Source organism: Bos indicus, chromosome 25 (genome assembly GCF_029378745.1).
Source record: "Bos indicus isolate NIAB-ARS_2022 breed Sahiwal x Tharparkar chromosome 25, NIAB-ARS_B.indTharparkar_mat_pri_1.0, whole genome shotgun sequence".
NCBI classification, from domain to species: Eukaryota; Metazoa; Chordata; class Mammalia; order Artiodactyla; family Bovidae; genus Bos; species Bos indicus.
The window spans coordinates 2,762,225-2,778,013 of NC_091784.1; the positions used below are offsets into that span (position 1 = coordinate 2,762,225).

Below are 15,789 nucleotides of genomic sequence, written 5' to 3' on the forward strand. Positions count from 1 at the left end.
GATATGAGGATGCAGAGGCGTGGGACCTGGGCAGCCCTCCAGGAAGTCGGGGCTGGGAGGACGATCCCAGGAGGAGGGGCCGCTGAACCAGCAGATTTGCTGAGGCTCAGCCTGGAGTAGAGCGGCTGCCTCACCGCAGCCTGGGCTGGCCCCCTGCCCAGCTGCACAGCAACCTCTCCCCTCCCCTGGCTGCAGCGAAAGCCCTGCTCCTGCCCACCAGCTGTGTGCCCTTCCAGGGGCTCCCTGGTGCCCCCCAGCCCCCCAGGGCCCTGGGGTCCAGCCCCTTATGTAAAAAATGGTGATGATGAACGTCCCCTCCCGGTGGACTGCTGGGAGCATGAAGTCTGAGAGCTGCCACGGTTTCTATCATTCTCAAAGATGCCGCCTCTGTACAGTGATCAGCTGATGCTTAGTATATGGAAGGGATCCGCAACCATGGGTCGAGTCTCCCTTTTCTGCCCAGCAGGGATGCTGGAGCTATTCAGGCTGGACAGGGAGCCTGGCCTGGTCTCTCAGTTACCCCCTAGGCATGGGACATATGCAGCCCTCCCCCCAGTGCCAAGTCACTTCAGTCGTGTCCAGCTCTGTGCGACCCCGTGGACTGCAGCCTGCCAGGCTCCTCTGCCCATGGGATTCTCCAGGCAAGAAGACTGGAGTGGGTTGCCATGTCCTCCTCCAGGGGATCTTCCTGACCCAGGGATTGAATCCGCGTCTGTTATGTCTCCTGCATTGGCAAGGGGCTTCTTTACCCCTAGAGTCACCCACCGAGAAGCCCCCCACCGAGTCCTCACAAAAATTCGGACTGCTCAGGCCCACGCCCCAGCCACAGGCCCACAGACACCTGGCTGTGTCCCCGAGCCCTCTCCTGGCCCCATCTCTCTCCCATACTCAGGCTCTCAGGCTTTATGCTGCTCTGGACATTCTTCAGGTATTCTCAAGCCCGCATATCCATCTGCCACTCCCCGGAGCTGCCCTGGGGAGCACCTGTACTTCAAGAGGAAGATGAGCATGTTTGTGGGGCGGGGGTGCCCGCATGCAATCGCCCAGCCAGAAGGGACAAGGTCAGGGCGTAGCTGAGCCCAATTGGGTGGGTTCTGCCGCGTTCTAACCACGTGCCCTGGGGTGTGTGACTCTACATCTCTGAGCCTCGGGGGGTTCTTAATTTAATTTTATTTATTTTTGGGTGTGTTGGGTCTTCATCACTGTGCAGGCTTTCTCTAGTTGCAGCAAGTGGGGGCTACTCTCTAGTTACAGTGCCGGGCTTCTCATTGCGGTGGCTTCTTTTGTTGAAGAGCATGGGCTCTAGGGTATGTGGGCTCAGTAGTTTTGTTGCTCCGTGGCATGTAGGATTGGGATTGAACTCATGTCTCCTGCGTTGGCAGGCAGATTACCACTGAGCTACCAGGGAAGCCCCAAGCCTCAGTTTTCTCACCTACAAAATGGGGGTGGTTCCTCCGTGGCAGGGTTATTGTGAAGACCCAACGCAGAATGTGGGTAAAAGGCTCAGCACAGTTTGGCAGTTCCTCAAAAACTGAAACGTGGAATTACAAGATGCAGCAGCCCCACTGCTACTATATACTCAAGAAAAATCAAAATGGGTACTCAGAAGTACTTGTACAGAAAAGTTCATTGCAAGCATTATTTGTACTAGCTAAAACGTGGAAACCATCTCATCAAGTGTCCATCAATGAATGGAAAAACGGATAAATGAAATATGGTCCATCCATACAATGAAATGTTGTTCAGCCATAAAAAGGAATGAAGTACTAATACAGGCTTCCCTTGTGACTCAGCTGGTAAAGAACCACCTACAATGCAAGAGATGTAGGTTCAATCCCTGGGTTGGGAAGATCCCCTGGAGAAGGGAAAGGCTACCCATTCCAGTATTCTGGCCTGGAGAATGCCATGGACTGTGTAGTCCATGGGGTTGCAAAGAGTCGGTCACAACTGAGTGATTTTCACTTTTATTGACACAGGATACAACCTGGATGAACCTAGAAAATGTTATGCCCAGTGAAAGAAACCAAACACAAAAGGCCACATATCGTATGACTTCATTTCTATGAACTGTCCAGAAGAGGTAAATCCATGGAGTCAGGAATCAGATCACTGGCTGCTAGGGGGTAGGGGGAGGTGGGGTGGGGGATGGGGAGTGAGTGCCTAACGGGTGGTGGGGGAGGTGGGGTTCTTTTAGAATGATGGGAATGTTCTGGAACTAGACAGAAGTGGTGGTTGCACAACATTAAGCGCCACTGAATTGTTCACTTAAAAATGGCAACGTTCATGTAATGTGAATTTCACCTCAATTCAAACAAAACATTCGGTATAGGCCCTTCATACAGAATAAGCTCTCAAAGCTATGAAAGGTGCTAAAAAAATCAGAGTTCAGCAGGTAAAGAGGCAGAGATGACACATTCTAGGTGTGGGCAAGGGTTCAAAGAGAGGGTGCCGTGAATTCTGAGACTGCCGTTCACTCGTGGCTTGTGTAGTGGAGAGGAGAAAGCTGCAGGGATGGCAGGGGCTGGCCCCAGGAGTCTGAAGGGTGATGGGTGACACTTGCAGGATTCTTACAAGGTTCAGGCTTAGGACTTTTTTTTAATTAAAAAATATTTATTTATGTTTGGTTGCATCAGGCCTTAGTTGTGGCATGTAAGGTCACCAGCTGTAAGCTTAGTACCTGCAATGCGTGGGCTTAGTTGCCCTGCGGCATGTGGGATCTTGGCTCCCCGACCAGGGATTGAACCCACATCCCCTGCATTAGGGAGAAGGCAATGGCAACCCACTCCAGTACTCTTGCCTGGAAAATCCCATGGATGGAGGAGCCTGGTAGGCTGCAGTCCATGGGGTCGCTAGAGTCGGACACAACTGAGTGACTTCATTTTCACTTTTTGCTTTCATGCATTGGAGAAGGAAATGGCAACCCACTCCAGTGTTCTTGCCTGGAGAATCCCAGGGACAGTGGAGCCTGGTGGGCTGCCATCTATGGGGTCGCACAGAGTTGTACACGACTGAAGCGACTTAGCAGCAGCAGCAGCCCCTGCATTAGATGATAGATTCTTGACCACTGGATCACCAGGGAAGTTCTCAGGCTTAGGTATTCAGAAGACCACTCTGTAATGTGAAGGAGAGCCTGGACGGGGCAGGAGAAGAGTGATGGGGAGGCTGCTCCTGAGAGGGGGTGGTGGTCCACGGGATCCCGTCTGGCTGTCACATATGGGTGGGCACCACCCACAGAAGAGAAAGCCTTTGGGGGCAGGTCCATCATGAACTGTCTTGGCTGTGGGAAGCGGAGGGGTCTGTGCGGCCTTTGATGGACAATGTCAAACAGGGAGCTGGCTGTGAGCTGGAGACAGGGAAGGAAGGACCCGGAGCAAGGAAGGTACTGAAAGCCCTGGAGAGTAGGCAGGAGCCCTAGGGACACAGGATCTCTGGAGGCTGCCAGCCTTGAGGGGAAGGCAGAGAAAGAGACTGAACGTGGGGGGCAAGAAGCTAGCAACAGTCACAGGAGCTTTCTAGCAGTGCTGTCAGCCACTGTGTAGACAGACGTGGCAAGATGCATGAGAAAAGTATGCACTGCGTTTGGCAGTGTGAGATGGCCAGTGACCTTGTGAAACTCTCACTGGAGAGCTGGGAGTAAAACATGACAGCTGACAGCGAGTCAAGCTGCTAGTGAGAAGTGAGGCTGGATTTCTGAAAGGGTGCCGTCTGGAAGGATGGTGTGGAAACGCTGAGGGAGGGACTTCCCTGGCAGTCCAGGGGTTCAGGCTTGTGGTTCCACTGCAGGGGACACAGGTTCAATCCCTGGTCGGGGAACTAAGATTCCGCATTACACATGGTGCGCAGACAAAAAATTAAACAAAGGAAGAAAAGAAAAAGAAATGCTGACAGGAAGGAAAGAGGGAAGATTCAGGGAGGAAGGGTGCCAGGACCAGAGCCTGGGATAGGCAGGGGACATGGCCTTGGTCAAGGGGCCAAAGGAAGGAAAAGGGGTGCAGCTGCAATTTGGAAGCCTGGTGGGAAGATGCCCTGGGAGAGGCTGTCTCAAGATCCTTTTTTTTTCCCTCTGAGGCCACGTGTGTAGAATGTGGGAAGGCTGGATGGAAGAGGAGGCACAAGGGACCCCAGTAATGGAGGGGTCACTAGGATTAGTGAAGCGACCTGAGGGTCCGAGGGGTCTGCACAGGCCTGACAGGGCCCAGACTAGGGGTTGCCTGATGTAGCAAAGAAAACTACAGGACACCTAACCACACTTGAATTTCACGCAAGCAACGTAGAACTTTTCAGTATAAGTATATCCCATTTAGGCTGTACTCAACAAAACACGTTGCTTATCTGAAATCAAATGCAACTGGATGTCCTGTAATTTACCTGGGAATCCTAGTGGGCACCAGACGGATGGGGTGGGGGGTGGATGCTACCACCCGGCCCAGGGAACCGCTCTCGGGAGGGTGGGGTCCCAGAGAGCGGAAAAGGCTGGGGTCGCTGCTTTCGTCCCGGGGCCTGTACCTCTTCTTCCCAGGAGATAGGGGCCTTCTACCCCAGAGCTTTAGTCTCGTCCCCGCCACCCCCGTCCCTCGTGCCCCTTGGTGTCGCCCTACTATCCCATCGATAACTCGACGCTCTGCCTTATCGACCTGCTCCGGCTCCGCTAGCCGTCCTGGGCCGCGGCGGAGCGCGGAGCCGCCTGAAAGGTACGGGGGCCGCGGGACGAGGGCTGGAAGGCGACGTCCAGGGGCCAGGAGAGCGCGCCCCGGGGGCGCTGGCTTCGCGGGACAGAGTCAGGACGGTCGGCGGAGCGCCGGGGAGCTCGAGGGTCCAGCCAGGGAGCTCCCCCGCGCCGCCCCACAGGGCCCGCCGCCGGCCCACTACGCATGCGCGGCCGCTGCGCTCAGGCTTCGCTCGCGGGCCGGTGCTCAGCCCTGCGCATGCGCGGCCCGCCCCTGCGGCACCGCGGCGCCCGCGGCGCGACTGCCCCCTGCAGGCCGCCGGTGGGAGGGCGTTTCGGCGGCGGCTCTCGGGGCTGGGGACGGAGCCCGCGGCTCGGAGCGCCGAGCTGTCCCTTGCCGGTTGTCACGCGTCTCCCTGAACCTCTCCGCGCCTCGGTTTTCCCCGTGTCTAAAATGGGGATGATTTCATTATTCCCCAGCACCGAGTAATCTGCTGTAACGTACTTAGGACGTAGGGTATTCTCTAAACATTGCATTCCCTATCTCTGCTCTAGATGCTCTGATCTTTGGCCCCTGTGGGTCAGACCTAGTGCCCTGTATCGAACCGAGTCCTTCCGGCAGCCACACCATGAATACGTCTCCAGGCACAGTGGGCAGTGACCCCGTCATCTTGGCCACTGCAGGCTATGACCACACGGTGCGGTTCTGGCAGGCCCACAGCGGGATCTGTACGCGAACTGTGCAGCACCAGGACTCCGTATCCTCCGCTGGGGCGATGGGGCGGGTGGTGCCGGACAGGATGCGCGGTGGAAAGGACGCGGCACTGAACCCGCCGGGGTAGAGGCCTCGGAGGCCCCTGTTTGTCACCCTCCTTAACAGACCCAGCAGGTGAACGCGCTGGAGATCACACCCGACCGCACCATGATTGCAGCTGCAGGTACCCTGCCCTCCACCCCAACCCCTGATTTCTCCTAGGTCCGTCGGCACAGCCTCACTTGTTTGGCCTCTGCTCCTAGGTTACCAGCACATTCGCATGTATGATCTCAACTCCAATAACCCCAACCCCATCATCAGCTACGACGGGGTCAACAAGAACGTCGCGTCGGTGGGCTTCCACGAGGACGGGCGCTGGATGTACACGGGCGGGGAGGACTGCACAGCCCGGATCTGGGACCTCAGGTGTGGGCGCTGGGCGGGAGCAGCTTGCTGCCCGGGTGGGTAGGCAAGGGCCAGCCCGGGAGACTGTCTATGCAGGTGACTTCTTGAAGGCAGGTGAGGAAAGCAGGTAGGGCAGGGAGGCAGGCCCACAAAGAACCCCCCCCAGCAGATCCTCAGCCTGATCCCACAGGGGGCTCTGGAATGAGCTGCACCAAAGAGCAAGTCCCGCCTCGAGGCAAGGGCCCACGCTTTATGCCCTTTCTGAGTCAGTCATTGGCTTCAGGCTGCCCTGGGGAGGTCCGAGCCCCCCCACCCCCGCCCAAGTCTTTCCTGTGAGACAGCTCCCATCACAGACAGAGGATAAGTGGCAAGGAAAGGGTATCTTGGGGAGGAGGGGGGCACCGATGGCCATGCAGCACAGACAGGGTGTGTCCCCTCGTCTCGAAGGTCCCGGAACCTGCAGTGTCAGCGAATCTTCCAGGTGAATGCACCCATTAACTGCGTGTGCCTGCACCCCAACCAGGTGAGGGGGCCGCCCGGGGCTGGGCACCCTGGGGCTCTGGAGGGCAGGGGTGCTGCCCGGCCTCACCTCCCCGGCGCCTCCTCAGGCGGAGCTCATCGTGGGTGACCAGAGCGGCGCCATCCACATCTGGGACTTGAAAACTGACCACAATGAGCAGCTGATCCCGGAGCCGGAAGTCTCCATCACATCCGCCCACATCGACCCAGATGCCAGCTACATGGCTGCCGTCAATAGTACTGTGAGTCCAGGGGAGGGAGTGCGGTTTGGTGCCCTGCTCTTTAGAACCCTATTCCCTGCAGGTGGGCTTTCTCCTCTCCCCCTGAGTCCTGCTTCCCCGTCCTGGGCTCCAGCTCTGACCCAGCCCCCAGAGCCAGAACCCTGGGGGTCATGCCCGATGCAGCCTCTCGCTGCCGGCCATGGCCCACGCAGCAGTCCGGGCCTCTCCATCTCCAGTCTTTCCAGTTGTCCACTTCCCTCTCTCCTCCTGGTCCCAGTTTCCCTCCTCTCTCCCGACAGTGGCTGCAGCCTCTCTGACTTCCTTCCCCCTGTGACATCTTCCTGTCCCAATGCGGAGCATCCTTCAGCAGGAGCAGCCTGACTGCTCCTTACCAGGGCCTCCGGACCCTGCCATTTGACCCCTGGACTCCCATCCAGCCTCCTTTTCTTCCTTTAACGTCCATTTGATCTCAGCGAATCAGTTATCTCTCAACATCCCCAAACTGTCCACTCCCAAGCCTTTGCCCTACAGTTCCCTGTGTCTGGGTGCCCTCGTCCCGTCTTATTCTGCACATTTCTGTTGGCCAGGCGCATCCTTCAGGAAGGCCAGGCATGGCCTCCTGCCCTCAGCCCATCAGGTGTGGCCCTTGCTCGGGGCCGGGTCTCCCAGGTGCTCCCTGTCGCATGTCCCTGGCCCCCAGGTTCTTGTGCATAGCCGCAGTGCTGAATGGCAGCCCCTGGATCTAAGTCTTGCTGCTGGGTATCCTCCCCCACCTGTCAGACCGGAGGCCCCGGCCTCCTGTGACTTCCCTCCTTCCTGGCAGGGGAACTGCTATGTCTGGAACCTGACTGGAGGCATTGGCGACGAGGTGACACAGCTCATCCCCAAGACCAAGATCCCGGCGCACACCCGCTATGCCCTGCAGTGCCGCTTCAGCCCCGACTCCACGTGTGTGCAGGGTCAGGGGGCAGGAGGCGGTGTGCCTGGGGCTGGGGGCCTGATGCGTGGGTCTGCTTGGAGGACAGCACAGGAGTGCGGGATGGGAGCGGCTGTTGATGGCACCCCTGCCGTGCTCATCCCCGCCCCCAGGCTCCTCGCCACCTGCTCGGCCGACCAGACGTGCAAGATCTGGAGGACGTCCAACTTCTCCCTGATGACAGAGCTGAGCATCAAGAGCAGTAATCCCGGAGAGTCATCTCGGGGCTGGATGTGGGGCTGCGCCTTCTCAGGAGACTCGCAATACATCGTCACCGGTGGGCCCTGCCGCCCTGCCCCCCGCCCCACTGGCCCAGCCCGGGGCTGCTCCCCGAACCCCATCTGTGCTCTTCCTCCCTCCCTGCAGCTTCCTCTGACAACCTGGCCCGGCTCTGGTGTGTGGAGACAGGCGAGATCAAGAGAGAGTATGGCGGCCACCAGAAAGCTGTTGTGTGCTTGGCCTTCAACGACAGCGTGCTGGGCTAGCCTCGTTCCTGGGCACTGCAGGCAGCCGTCCAGGTGGCACCAGCCGGGTGTGTCTGTCCAGCTGCCCAGGTCAGCGTGACACCCATGGGCTGGCTGCTTCATCCGAGGCTCGCCGGACTGGACTGAGTGACCCTGGCCCCCCAGCCAGGCCAGTCCAATCTGGGACTTTCTCAGCCCTGGCTGCTTATGTGGACGCAGCAGGGCTTATTCCTTCAGAAACTCTGGACCCACAGGACCTAGAGCCACCAAGGGCGTCCAAGGCTGGCGCTTACCCCCAGCCAGGGCCTCCCCGGCTCCGCCCCGCCCTGTTTTGCATCCCCAAGGCCACAGAGAACACCATCACGGCCGGGTGGAATGGTTTATTATCCCTGTCCGCCCTCTGTGGACTGGTGATAGGGTCGGCCAGGTGGCCGGCCTGTGGGACCAGGCTGGGGGCTCAGTCCGGGAGATAATAAAAACAGACGGACACACAGATGTTGCTTGGGAAGCAGATGTCGATACATAGGTAGATCAGCCGCTGCCTCTGGGGCCCTGGAGGAGGGGGCTCTGTGAACCCCAAAGGACCCTTCCCCCTCTGTCCCCAGACTGTCCTAAGGAAGCCCAGGCTCCTCCGCACAGTCTGCCCCGACTTACCCTCTGCACGTCGGGCCCAGTAAATGGGGGTCTTGGCACAGAGGTGCCGCACGGGAGCCCCGACCTGGGCAGGGTCCACCTCTTGGCTCCCAAGCACTGCCAGCAGCTCCTGGGTGTAGTGGGTGTCCTGGCTGGGGCTTTGCATCGCCTGGAGCTGCAGAGAAGGACCCTCGCGCTGCTTCCGGCTGGGTGGGGCCCATGCATCCCGGGACATGCTGGTGGTGTGCCAGTCCTGCCCCGGCTCGTCAGCACCCTCGTCCACAGGAAGACAGAGCTTCTGTTCCCCTGAAACTGGAGCCCCAGCCCGCCCTGGGCCCAGGCTGCACACAGGACCCTTTGTTTGGCCCATGGCTGGAGGCTCCTCACCTGAGAGGTGTTCACCAGCAGCTGCAGAGTCTCACGGTCTTGGGGTTCCATCAGGCGCAGGAAGCAGGCCCGGTGCTCCGAGGGCCGGTAACAGACGCAGCCCTGGGCAGGCAGGCAGGTGAGGCAGGGCCACCTGAACCACCCCCCCGCCCTGCCCCGCCCCGCCAGGCCACTCACGCTCTGCCCGTCGAATAGCACTGCCCAGCTGTGGTTGCTCTGGGCTGGAGTCACCCAGATGGTTGCCACGTTCTGGGCCACATCCACCTGCTCGGTTTGGTTGGACCGGGGCACGCCCGGGCTCGGGAGGCTCAGGCGGAGCGTCTGCAGAGGGGGCTGGGTGGGAGGCGGGAGATCGCTGGCCAGGCTGGGGCTGCCCCAACACGCCCCCATCCCAGCTGCAGGGCTCTGACCCACCACTCCTCTAGGTTTCTGGTGTCTGCTCCCTGCCCTGGCCCCACAGGAGGGCTGGGCAGGGCTGGTCTCTCCTCCCCCTCCTGACTGTCTGAGCCTCTGCCTGGGTCCTGAGAAGGGGCTCACCTGGGGAGGGCTGTGGCTGAAACCAAGGAGCCCTCCAGCCACAGCAGCGGCGGTGGCCAGTGCCAGCATCAGCAGCAGCAGGCCAGGAGCTCTCCAGTGCCGGTGGCAGGGCTTGGTCTCCACCTGGAGGCACATTGGAGTCAGTGGGGCCCGGAGTGGAGGCCAGGCAACGGGCTGGTTCAGGGGAGGTAGAGGCTGAAGAAGTTCAGGAGACAGATGCTCCTCCTGCCCTGCCGGGCTGCCCTCGGCCTCTGTCTCCAAGAGGGCGTAGGTGGGGGGAGCGCTCACCCTCGCAGGCATGGGGCGCTTGGCCCAGCAGCTCCCCTGCCCCATGCTGCAGCCAGGGGACAATGCGAGATTGTCTGCTGCTCCTGAGTCGGCTGGGAAACCTCAGGACACCTCTGATCAACCAGTCCTTCTGGCCCCCTCCCCGCCTGACCCCCCTGCTTCCTCCCCAGCCCAGCCACCTGATATCCGGGTCAGAGACGGGACACCTGGAGGGGCTGCTCATTGCTGCCTGGCTCTTCTGATGCCTGGTCTGTGCAGACCAGAGCGCATGTGGGCCTGGGAGCGCAGGCGCCCTTGTGGAAGTGGAGACCCGGTGGCTGGCGCAGAGGGCAGCCCAGGTTGCCCAGAACTTTACAATACAAAGTCTGGTTGGGGGCTGATATCATTTTCCTGTAGACGTCTGTTCCCAGTCTCTCAGGGTACCTCTACACTCTGGGCACGGGGCCTGGCATACAGCAGGCCATCAGCAAATGGCTGTTTCATGGGACTCTGCAACTTCCTTTTCCTCTCATGCACCCCAGCTGCTTCCCAGTCCCCAGTGCAGGGCAGCTCGCGGGTGCATGCCCAAGACGAGGGCAGCTTCTAGGAGGTTCCACTGCTGCAGGGGCAGCCTCCTAGGATTGCCTGCATACTGCAGGATGGTGAGGCCAGCCTTGTGCCCACAGACCCCTGCCCGGCCCAGCATGGCTGTCCCTGACTGACCGGTGCCATGCGTTTCCAGCCACTTGGGGCTATGGACCCCAACACGCAGTAGCTCCCAGCACTGGCAGTTTTCGGGAGTGCGTGTCCTTCACCAGCTTTACCCCACGATCTCTTCCTTCTCTGGTTATTTTTCGTATGCCTGGTTTTTCCTGATTCTTTAGAACCTGCATTTCTGCAGTGGGCCTCAAACGGGCCGGAGTTTCTGTGCTGAGTCCCAAATCGAATTGGAGTCCCAGAATGGCCTTGTCCTGAGGGTACCCCCTCCCGCTCCCTGGCCACCCAGCTGTGGCGAGACAGCTGCACCCTCCACACAGAGACTGCTGTCCAGGCGAGAGCAAGGAACACCAGAGTCAGCTGTGGTCGAGAGTTTAATACACCTTTGGGTTCACACAGTGCAACAGGGGTGAGGGACAGGATGCACAGGCTCTTGGGCTGCTGCCCAGGCAAAGAGGGAAGTGTCGCCGGCTACCGCCCCTGCTGCGTGCTCCTGGTGTGGGTGACAACGCCCTGACAGGCCTGCTCAACATCCAGACCCACCTTGAGCCGACCTCACAGAGCCAACGTCAGCACCACCAACCTCACAGGCGCTGCTGCCCTCGCGTTGCCCCCGGCAGAGTCTGAACCCCAGACGCTCAGCCCTGGAAGGAGCCAAGGCTCAGGACATGCTTTATTGCTCTGAGAACTCTTAGAGGGTGGGTGAAGGTGATCTTGAGGCTAGGAGAGAACTGTGGGCTCTGAGCAGAAGCTGCTGGGTGTGGGGCGAGGCACCAGGAAGTAGTCGGCCAAAAGGAACAGCTTCCCAGGCACTCCCCTACAAGTGCAGCCAGTGGCCCATCCTCAAAGGTCAGCAACTCAGGGCGCAGGCAGAAAAGGCCACGGCCCCCTGCCAAGAACCCTTGGCTGGCCAGTGGACCCAGCCAGTCCTCCAGCTGGCAAGTGACAAGGGACCTCAGGGTCAAAACCGATGGCCTCATGGACCACTGGGATATGACATCTATCCCAACCAAGTGTCTGGGAAGACAGGAAAAGACTCAATTCCTGTTTTGGGGACACCTCTTTCCTCCCCTACCCAGAGGGAGCCTTGGGTGACAAGCATTCTTTGGCCAGCACGTGCCTTTGGCCCAACTGCTGGCTGTGGGGCACGCAGACTTCTTCAGTGGGATTTCCCCTATAAGACAGAGCACAGCTATTAATCATACGCTTACGCTTCAAATCCACCACCTGACAAAATTGTTAGAAAGCGAAAAAACAAAAACTTTTGGTATCAATGCTGCTCTGAGCTCCCTAAACGGCAGCCCTGAGTTCAACGATGGCATTCATGCCCTCCTGGCTGCTCGCCAAGCAACAGGCTCAGTCCAGACCACCTGGGTTTACATGCACGTTTGGAAAGGACGAGGCTCAGCCGGGCTGAGTTTACAGAAATGCACAACTCCATGAGGGTAGCAGCCCTGGTCTCTAAAATGAACACTCAGTTGTGACACTGGAGTGGTTTTGAAGGAAGTGTGGGGTGGTGAGGGCAGCACCCCAGACCCTATGGACAGGGAGGCTCCGCCCGAGAGCAGCCCCTTCCTTCGCTCCCACCCTGCAGGTGAGGACATGAGGCGGCAGCAGGTTCCTCTGAGGACCACACTGATGGGGTCCTGGCTTGGTTTGCACAAGTTGCTCACAACAGTGGAATTGAGTAGCGCCTCCTCCCCACTGATTCCTGAAACTTTCAATAAATACATGACACCCCTAGACCCACCTCAGTCCCACCAGTAGGCCCTGAGGTTACCTGAATCCTGGACATACACTGAACCCAACAGCAAGGCCCACTGGCACCTAAGGCCCAGGATCCCCACAATGCCCTCCAAGCTTAAAAGTGCATCTTAAAATATAAGTATCTGTAAACAAAGTCGCCCCCCAAACGTTTACTTACAAGGTTAACAACTAGCGCCTCTGCTTAACTCCAAGTAAGCAAACTTGAAGCCACCTAGCTGAGCGATGCTGAAGCCCCACCTATTAATTTGGGTGAGTGGTTTCAATTTTTTTTTTATTCTGGAGATTAAAGACACTAAATCTTTAACCTTGAAGGGCAGGCAAAAGGTCGGCTATGCTGTCAACATAGAAGTCAGGGACCATTTTCTTCTTAGCCATGCAGTCACTTTCCTGATTACTTTTCACGTCTCGCAGACTGGAGACACCCGTGAGGGTCAGGATGGTCTTCAGACCACAGGTCACGCCCAGGAGGATGTCTGTGTCCAGGCGGTCGCCCACCATGACGGTACGCTCTGGGTGGATGCCGTACTCCTGGGACACGCAATCGAAGATGAAGCGGCTGGGCTTCCCTATGATGTCGGCTTGGCGCTGGGCGGCCATCTCCACGGCTCGGACCAGACAGCCGGTACCTGCGGGGGCGGAGAGGGAGGGGAGGCGTGCCGGGGGTCAGAGGCCGGGAGGGGCTCGCTGCCCGCCCTCCAGCCTCCCTCCACCCGGGGCGCACGGACCCGCGATGAAGCGGCCGTTCTCCAGGGGGAGTCGGTTGTCCATGTTGGTGCCCACAAGCAGGCAGTCGGGCTGTTGCAGGTAGCGCACGGCCTTGGTGAGCTTCATGTAGCTGAAGTGCGGATCGAAGCCCACCACGACGGCGCGCACATCGGGCTCCAGGGGCGCGTCCAGCCAGGCGCCGGGGCCATCGCCCAGCAGCGGCTCGGGCCCCACGCCCACGCAGGAGACGCCCACGGCCTCCAGCTCGGCGGCCAGGGCCACGCTGCCCAGCACGTAGGCCTTGGGGGCCGGCGGGCCAGTCAGGCGCTGGCGCAGGTAGAGCGCGGTGCAGTAGGCCGTGCCGAAGACCTCGCGACCGGCGTCGGGCCCCGCCGGGGCGCCGAAGCCCAGGCACCTCAGCTTTTCGGCGTAAGCCTCGCGGGTCTTGCTGCTGTTGTTGGTGATGAAGGCGAGGCGCTTGCCGCGGGCCCTCAGCGCCGTCAGGGTCTCGGGCGCGCCGGGCACCGCCGTCTCGCCGCGCCACAGCACGCCGTCGCAGTCGAACAGCAGCGTGTCCACGTCGGCCAGCAGCGCCTGGGCCCGCTCGGCGTTCAGCCGCACGCAGCGGCCGTCGTCGCCGCCAGCCTCCGCCTCCGCCATGGCCGCCCGCCGACGCCGCCGCCACCGGCCGCCGCCGCCGCCACCGGCCGGCCGCTCTCCCTCGCAGCCGCCTGCTGCCGGGCCCGCCCCGCCCCCGGCGCGCTCATAGGCCCCGCGCCTCGCGCGTGTGGCCCATTGGGCCCCGCCTGCGCCAATCCGCCCCCGCCTCCCGCGGGCTGCGGGAGCGCCGGGCCAACCGTCGCGGTCCGCCGCGGACAGGCGGGCGGCCATTGGCTGGAGCGCCCTAGACGCCGCGGTGATTGGCTGGCTGGAAGCCAACCGGCATTCTGCGTGGAGCGCTCACTGCGGAAATTCGGCCGAGGAGCCGGAGCGCCGGCGCAGGACGTAAGACTGGTGTTCATTGGCTGCTGCAGGACAGCTCGCCCATTGGAGGCGCTTGGTCAGCCTAGGTGACGGAGGCCCTTAATCAAGTGACCCCCGCGCCGGGCCGGCTGTGATTGGCTGGCTTGTCTCCTATCTTGCAGGCTGGGCGCTCCGCGGGATCGCGGCGGGAGGGGTCTGCTGTCTCCTTGCGGCAGGAGTCACGTCCGCACCTTTGCCGGGTCGGCGCTGGGCGGTGTTCTGCGCCGTGGACGCAGTGTCTGCGCGTTGGCCGATTATGGCCTTTCCTGAGAGGCAGGCCCAGGCTCCTTCCTAACAAGACTTGCGTTCTGGAAGACGTTTCCAGGCCTTTGCAAAATCGCTTTTCCTGTGCTTGGTGGTCATGTGGACGAATAATTTACAGGGCAGTGGGATCAGGGTCTAAGAGAAGGACGTTAGTGCCTAGAACACAGCACTCAGTAACTGGTCGCTCTCATCATTAATACGTATTACTAACTTTTGTGGAGATCAATCCTGAATATTCATTGGAAGGACTGTTGCTGAAGCTGATGCTCCAAAACTTTGGCCACCTGATGAGAAGAGCTGATTCATTGGAAAAGACTCTGGTGCTGGGAAAGATTGAAGGCAGGACGAGAAGGGGACGAGAAAAGATGAGATGGTTAGATGGCATTACCGATTCAATGGATGTGAATTTGATCAAACTCCGGGACATAGTGAAGGACAGGGAAACCTGGCGTGCTGCAGTCCATGGGGTTGCAAAGAGTCGGACACACACAAAACATTAAGTGCATAAATCTTAAGTGTGCAGCCTGATAGGATTTTAAAGAGTTGGACACAACTGGGCAACTGAACAACAGGCCTGTGTAAACACAGCCGAGATCAAGGTACAGAATATTTCTATCACTCCAGAAACTTCCCTCAAGTCACTATGTGTCCCTAGAGGTTACCCCTCCAACTGCTTTTCTGACTTCTGTCACCAGAGTGAGTCACAGCCTCCTTTGCCTGTCCTGGACTATCTTGCAGGAGCTTGCCCTGTGTACTCCTGGTTATTCCTTCTTTTGGATCAACATAGTATCAATGAAATCCATTCTTCTCAGTGTTGTTGTTGTTTTTTTAATTACCACATGGGTCATTGTAAGAATTTACTCCCCTGTTCCTCACTTGATGGGCATTTGGGTGGCTTCCAGTTTGGGGCCATTGTAAGTAATGCCCCTATGAAGGTTCTTCCTACACGTTCATTTCCCTCATTCCTAGAGGGACATAGACATAGACCCTCGTTCCTCTTGGGTGGATACTTAGAAGTGGAGTTGCCAGTTCACACAGTAGGTGTGGTTTTCTCAGTACTTTCACTAAGGCCAGGGGGAAGACTAGCAGGTCCCAGCTTCCCAAGCACTTACCCTGTGCCAGGCAATCCAGACCTCCAACTCCCAGTGTGGCAAATCTCTGCTTCTCTCTCGGGTCCCAAGTCTCCATAAAGTCTACTCTGGGGCCCGCCTCACCCTCAAACCCATGAAGTAAAACCAGTAACCTCAGTACCTTAAGGCCCTGCTTGTTCCCCTATGGCCTGTTGTTTGGTCTTGGCTGGTCTGGGAACCGCTGGAGGACAGGGACATGGTATACAGTGTTCCTGCCTGGCGTACCCACTAGCTAGGAGTATCTTGTACCCACTAGCTCCTTCTTTCTGTGTCTTCCCATTCAGTTTAATTGGTGGATCTGACCATGGGAAGAATTGATTTGACAGGAGGTCACAAATCCTGCTTTACCACTCA

The 15,789-nt window shown here is 59.1% G+C and overlaps 3 protein-coding genes across 8 annotated transcripts; 1 reads left to right on the top strand and 2 right to left on the bottom strand.

The window, feature by feature from the left end:
• Positions 1–4,613: 4,613 nt before the first annotated feature.
• Positions 4,614–8,498, top strand: MLST8 (MTOR associated protein, LST8 homolog). Of its 2 annotated transcripts, none has more exons than XM_019987771.2 (9): positions 4,614–4,691; positions 5,222–5,424; positions 5,553–5,604; positions 5,684–5,846; positions 6,273–6,348; positions 6,434–6,586; positions 7,389–7,513; positions 7,655–7,818; positions 7,908–8,498. In XM_019987771.2, the coding sequence occupies exons 2-9, from the start codon at positions 5,296–5,298 to the stop codon at positions 8,024–8,026; spliced, it is 981 nt and encodes a 326-aa protein (XP_019843330.1). In that variant the 5' UTR covers positions 4,614–4,691; positions 5,222–5,295; the 3' UTR covers positions 8,027–8,498. The 2 variants fall into 2 exon arrangements, with proteins under 2 accessions (XP_019843330.1, XP_019843331.1); XM_019987772.2 differs by having other exon boundaries at positions 5,556–5,604.
• On the bottom strand, positions 8,419–10,777 carry BRICD5 (BRICHOS domain containing 5). 5 transcript variants are annotated; one of them, XM_019987770.2, is made up of 5 exons: positions 9,563–10,777; positions 9,203–9,358; positions 9,026–9,127; positions 8,660–8,813; positions 8,419–8,557 (listed from the first exon to the last, which is right to left on the bottom strand). In XM_019987770.2, exons 1-5 carry the CDS (start codon positions 9,893–9,895, stop codon positions 8,463–8,465), a joined length of 840 nt encoding a protein of 279 aa, XP_019843329.2. In that variant the 5' UTR covers positions 9,896–10,777; the 3' UTR covers positions 8,419–8,462. The 5 variants fall into 5 exon arrangements, with proteins under 5 accessions (XP_019843329.2, XP_019843327.2, XP_070635567.1 ...); XM_019987768.2 differs by having other exon boundaries at positions 9,203–10,777; XM_070779466.1 differs by having other exon boundaries at positions 8,463–8,813; positions 9,203–9,346.
• Positions 10,778–10,907: 130 nt separating this feature from the next.
• On the bottom strand, positions 10,908–13,749 carry PGP (phosphoglycolate phosphatase). Its single transcript, XM_019987773.2, has 2 exons — positions 13,039–13,749; positions 10,908–12,939 (listed from the first exon to the last, which is right to left on the bottom strand). Exons 1-2 carry the CDS (start codon positions 13,676–13,678, stop codon positions 12,614–12,616), a joined length of 966 nt encoding a protein of 321 aa, XP_019843332.2. The 5' UTR covers positions 13,679–13,749; the 3' UTR covers positions 10,908–12,613.
• Between the last annotated feature and the right edge of the window lie 2,040 nt (positions 13,750–15,789).

Coding starts and splice junctions, on each gene's coding strand:
- MLST8 (XM_019987771.2), top strand. CDS start 5,296: ATGAATACGTCTCCAGGCACAGTGGGCAGTGACCCCGTCATCTTGGCC. Junction 5,425..5,552: donor CTGTGCAGCACCAGGACTCC/GTATCCTCCGCT, acceptor TAACAGACCCAG/CAGGTGAACGCGCTGGAGAT. Junction 5,605..5,683: donor CACCATGATTGCAGCTGCAG/GTACCCTGCCCT, acceptor CTCTGCTCCTAG/GTTACCAGCACATTCGCATG.
- BRICD5 (XM_019987767.2), bottom strand. CDS start 9,895: ATGGGGCAGGGGAGCTGCTGGGCCAAGCGCCCCATGCCTGCGAGGGTG. Junction 9,128..9,202: donor TGCTATTCGACGGGCAGAGC/GTGAGTGGCCTG, acceptor CTGCCTGCCCAG/GGCTGCGTCTGTTACCGGCC. Junction 8,814..9,025: donor TGCTGGTGAACACCTCTCAG/GTGAGGAGCCTC, acceptor CCTTCTCTGCAG/CTCCAGGCGATGCAAAGCCC.
- PGP (XM_019987773.2), bottom strand. CDS start 13,678: ATGGCGGAGGCGGAGGCTGGCGGCGACGACGGCCGCTGCGTGCGGCTG. Junction 12,940..13,038: donor GAACGGCCGCTTCATCGCGG/GTCCGTGCGCCC, acceptor CCGCCCCCGCAG/GTACCGGCTGTCTGGTCCGA.